The sequence below is a fragment of the Diabrotica undecimpunctata genome, chromosome 6, assembly GCF_040954645.1.
Source record: "Diabrotica undecimpunctata isolate CICGRU chromosome 6, icDiaUnde3, whole genome shotgun sequence".
NCBI classification, from domain to species: Eukaryota; Metazoa; Arthropoda; class Insecta; order Coleoptera; family Chrysomelidae; genus Diabrotica; species Diabrotica undecimpunctata.
In genome coordinates, this window is record NC_092808.1 from 18,320,410 (window position 1) to 18,326,028 (window position 5,619).

Consider the following 5,619-nt stretch of genomic DNA (forward strand, 5'->3'; position numbering starts at 1 on the left):
TTTGTCGAGCCAAGGAGGATGATGATGATGTTGGTAAGATACCATAACCCTTTGTTAAGAGGATTCTCAAAATAATAGAGGAAGTCTTTATAATATACAATTGCAAATAACTAATATGTTTTGTACACACTTATGACACAAGAATGAATTGAGAAAAAAAAGTATTTTAGAAGTGTAAAAAGCATGCTTCACACATGCTAATTTATCCATTTATAATATTCGACTGATACTCTTTTGTAATGGATGTAATAGATCTGCTTAATCGGGAATCGTAGATAATCAAGAAGAAATACGAATTAGTATTATTAAAAAGCTCTGAATTCTATCTTGCTCTGAAGCATCATTTGATTCTCAAACTAAACAGAGAGATAAACCAGACAAGAACCCTAAAATCTGCCAATCCTCGATGCTCAATATTATCGATCGTCGCTACGACTCTTATCAAGACCTGTAAGAAGAGAATATTTGACAGCAGCCATAAAAAAAGAAGAAAGAGAAACATCAATAGAAAGATGGCAAGAAGAGTGGAACAACACGGAAGATATTGCTCAGTGGACCAAGATGCTGATTCCGAGCCTAAAGCACTGGGTGGACTGTGGTCACAGGCGACTGGATTACTCCTTGCTGCAGGTGCTCACAGGACATGGGTGTTTTAGGATATATCTTCATAGATTCAGAAAGACAGATACAGATAAATGCCTATACTGTGAATACTCACACAATGCTGCAGTATAATAGATGGACAGTGGAGAGAAACAGAATGTATAGAGAAATAGAGAGGTATGAACCCTGTAACTGTGAGAGATGATCGTGAAGATGGCGGGAAGTAAGGAGGGATGGAATATTGTACATAATTACATTCAAACAGTAATTAAAAAGAAACAAGAAGAAGAGAAACATTAGCCGGACCAACGACAGATAGAGATAAGATATAGATAAGAGAAGGTAGTGTTCCGAAAGCGTTGTCAGCCTTGCAGCGGCCATCCCACTTTCGAAGTATGGTACGTGCGACAGTCAACTGCGCACAAGTAGGAGAGGGTGGTTTTAGTTAGGCACGATAACAGGAAGGCATCTGTTTGCAGGACCTCCTTCCTCTAAGGGGAAATGGGCTCGGATGTACTCCTCTACTCTGAATCCACGACACGCCAGCCAACTCTAGAGATGGGTTAACTTGGTACGGTTTTTAGAATTTTCCACCCCCAGAGAAAAAAAGTTCCTCGTCCCGCCAGCGAGTGATCAAACGAGCGGCCAAAAAGAAACCTATTAGCAGAGGAATAAAAGTCATGGGAAAGATAGGAAATCTTTGTGGATTTTAATACATCTATGAAAAACTTCATATTCATGTAGGTATACTTGAAATTAAAAAAAAATACCTAATTCATTATTTATTCAAAAGGAATTATAATAAAAAAAAAATTTATTTAAAGTATTCAAACGTGCATATTTTTACTTAATGTATTTTGTCTATTACCCGACAATATAATATTTTTCATAAAAAAATCAAAGTTACAACTTTTGTAGCATTTAACCTAAGTAGTAAAATTGTTTTTGATCATTGTCCATAATTTTCTATAAGTTACACGTCTTGAAGGCATGTTCGTTTTTTATTGGTTTACCGATTTATCAAATAATATTTCAGCTTTACTCACACACCTTCAAAAAAACAATACATTCAACAGCTATTCCTTAGTGGTGTGACTAGTAGCAAACAGTCGTACCCAAAATGATTGATTCACCAATAAAAAGTAAGAACTTAAAACTAGTTTTACTGATAAGGCGAGTGAAAAACCTGTCCGGAATTGATTTGACTAATAGCAATCTTTGGGTGTTATCGATTTATAACTTGATTTGGACGAATTACATTGGCAGTTAGTTATTTAAGAATAATTTTCTTTTGGGGTATGAAGGTATGTCCAGGTAATATGGCCACCTTAAGAACTTTTGTCCGTATTTGTGACCAAATATAATTTTTTTAAAAAGTAACTGTTATTACAGTTACATGGGTTATCTAAATATATATTTAATGTACCTATAATTTTTCAAAAATTGATAAAAATATGATATTTATGACTTAATTAAAAAAATACTGCTATTGGCCATATTACCAACATGGTGTCGCTAATATGGCCACTCTACAGAAAGTAAATTTTTATATCTAATTATGAAGCTTAACACAAAATAAAATAAAATAGTTTCAGATTTTTTAACAGTTTTATTACATGTTAAGCAAATACAGTACAGAAACTTAATATTGTCTTATTTTTCACAATCAGGGCATAAGAACGTATCAATTTTGTCTTTAGCTGTGAGACCCATGCACTCTTCGTGGATATAAGTGCTACATACGCTACACAGTCTCATATCTACCATCCTGTCTTCCTTGCATAATTTGCAGAACCAAGATTCTTGTTTTTTTGTTCCCTTTTTCTCAGCAGGCAAGGTCTTAAATTTGTTTTTTGGATTGGGTAATTTTCGTAGCATTGACGAGACTCTTTTACCATCTGTAGTATGCGTATTGGCTTCAATATTTTCTAAATCACTTTTTCCAATACATATACCGAATAAATCTTTAGTAACAACTTGGGCTCGACTGTTGATAGCTGGTTTTCTAGGCTTTTTGTTATCGTTCTTTATTGCTGCATTTTCAGGTGTTTCGAGCATAATTGTGAATGAAGTATTTTGGATGTTTGAAAAATCACTGTGATCGTCTTCTGAATCAATAACTTCATCACTGCTAGAATCATGCAAACTAAAGGATAAGTCAGAGTTGCTACTATCAGTGTCTAGAAATGGTTTTTCCGGGCGATTCTTCGGTTGAAAATCCGAAGTAGAGGGACGACAAGAGTTACTACTATCAGTGACCAGACATACTTCTTTTGAGTTATTTTTCGGTTGTAATCCCAAAGTAGAATGACAACGGTAATATTTTTGTTGAATGCCTGAAGTTGATGGCATAGATAAATCATCTGCTTTATTACAAGCGTTAGTTTCTGATAATGTGACATTCTCTTTATCTTCCTGATGTTGGTATGTGATAGTACTAGGGGCAAACGCTATCTCTGGGATAGCTTCTGGGTTGAATGGATAAATTCCCGTTGAAGAAAACCCCGATTTTATATTAGATGGTGTCATTGTTTTGTCCCAAACTGTAGAAAAAATTGCCCCAAATCTCTGTTTGGTAATAACACGATCGCTATGAATAGAATAATATTTCATAACTTCATCATTCCAGTAATATTCAAAGGCTCTAAATACAGCTTTGTCCATTGGTTGGAGCTCGTGAGTAGTATTACTAGGTAAACAGTATAGAGTAATTTCGTATCTTTCGGCAGTTTCTACAATAGTGTGATCCAAATGGCATCTTGCACCATCAAATATGATAATACATGGACCAGCAACCTTAAATTTTGAAAAGTGTTGAAGCCAAACTGAAAACGTTTCAATATTCATGCTACCTTTTGCAGTCATTTGAACAACAGCACCTAGAGGTAGTGAGTCAACCCATTCTGGCTTACTACGTTTACCCTTAAAAAGTACCATTGGAGGGATTGCTGTACCGAGAGCATTACCACAAGAAACGATGGTAACACTTTCTCCATGTTCGTTTGCAACAACATGTACTCTTCTAGCCCCTTTTTGCGCCAAAACTTTCTGCTGGTAGTGAAGTGTTAACCTGCAACCTTTCTCGTCTACATTATATATCCGTTCGGGCTTATCAAGTATGTCCATACTACTACTACTAAGGATTTCCACAGTTTTCACTGTCTTCCTTCACTCAACCGTTTTCTCCAATTTTCCCTGTCATTCCAGTCTCCATGTCGCAGGGTTCTTTTCTCCATAGCCTCGTCGATTTCATCTCTGAATGACCTTCGGGGTCTTCCTCTCTTTCTTCTTCCAATCGGGCTCCATTCTGTGATTTTGTTTATCCAGCATCCTCTGTCCGCTCTTCTGACGTGGCCGTACCAGGATAGTCTCTTCTCCTCGATATAGTCGATTATGTCTGATTGCACTCCCATTCTCCGCTTAATCTCTGCGTTTTCAATTCTGTCTCTTTTTGTAAGTCTACAGCTTCTCCTCAGGAACTCCATTTCTACTGCTCTTATTCTACCTCTATTTCTCTTGTTTATTGTCCAGTTTTCGGACCCATATGTCAGGATACTTCTTGTCAGGGTATTATATATTCTCTTTTTTGTCTTTATCGTAATGTTCTTATCCCACAACACTGAGTTTAGTTGTCTTATACAGTTTCTTGTTTGTCTCAGTCTGTTGTTTATATCTTCTTCTGTTGTTCCCTGGTTCGATATTATGGTTCCTAGATACTTGAATTTATCTGTTCCATTTATTTGTCTTCCCTCGTCTATCTCTAGGTTTCTCATATTCTTGTTTTCTGTTGTTAGGTATTCGGTTTTCTCTAAGTTTATTTCCATTCCGTTGTTTTTATATTCTTCTTCTAGTTTTCTGAGCATAAAGCTGAGATCTTCTTCATCTTGTGCGATGACTACTTGATCGTCGGCAAAACTTAAGGTGTATAGGTATTCGTCTCTTACTGGTATGCCCATTCCTTCGCACTTTCTCCTCCATGGTTTGAGTGTCTTTTCCAAGAATATTTTAAACAGAGTAGGGGACGTAGCACAGCCTTGTAGAAGTCCTTTTGTCGTCTTAAATGGATGGTAGGCTTTATTTCCACATTTAATAGCTACTTTGTTTTCTTTGTATAGTGCTTTCACTGCTTTTATTAGTGTTTGTCGGATTCCGAGATCATTCATTGCTTCCCATAATTTGACTCTAGGTATTGAGTCATATGCTTTCTTTAGATCAACTCAAGATCAATCAAGATCTAAAGAAAGTATGTCCATTTCTCTTAAAATACCTTCCAGCTTAGTAAAATGATCTTTTACAATAAATTTATTAAGCTTTTGTGCCCTAGCCGGATTTAAGTTTTGTGCTTTGCTAGGTCTGATTTGAGGATTGCGCTTCATAAAACCACGTAGCCAATAACGACCAGCTATTCCTTTGCTTTCTTGAAAAGGATTTGGAATATTATTCAGTTCTGTAAACCGATATACACACTTACAAAGTACCCTTGCAGTAAGTGGATATCCAATTTGCGAAAGACGGATAATACGTTGAACTAATTCTGCTTCTTGGGCATTTGTAAGTATAGTCTTTCGCCCTAGACAAGACAAACAAGACTTTACTTGTTTTCCCTCTTCTAAATATCGTCGAAGTGTCCGCCTTGGGATGTGATATGTACGACTAGCTGTGTTAACTGCGGTCCCATTTTCCACGGCTCTTAAAGCTGCTGACAAATTTTCTTCCGTCCAGTTGCCTCGTAGGCCCCTGCGTTGATACTGGGGCATTTTTTATTTCTGAAATAAAAGAAATAATATCAATACAGCAAACAAATTATGCATTGTAGGGTAATATGGCCACGTAAGATACATATGGCCATGGCCATATAACCCTACTTTTCACCTGGCCATATTACTCAACACTGTATTTTGATATTTTGTCTAAGAAAAAATGTATTAAATCAAAATTTATACAATAAAATAAGAACATGTACATGATTTTGAAGGTATACGAAACATGTAAGTACAATTAATATATTAAAAACTT

The 5,619-nt window shown here is 36.1% G+C and overlaps 1 protein-coding gene across 1 annotated transcript; it reads right to left on the reverse strand.

Moving 5' to 3' along the window:
* Positions 1–4,826: 4,826 nt before the first annotated feature.
* LOC140444242 (uncharacterized) lies at positions 4,827–5,360 on the reverse strand. The gene has a single exon (XM_072535987.1). It carries the CDS (start codon positions 5,358–5,360, stop codon positions 4,827–4,829), a length of 534 nt encoding a protein of 177 aa, XP_072392088.1.
* Positions 5,361–5,619: the final 259 nt, after the last annotated feature.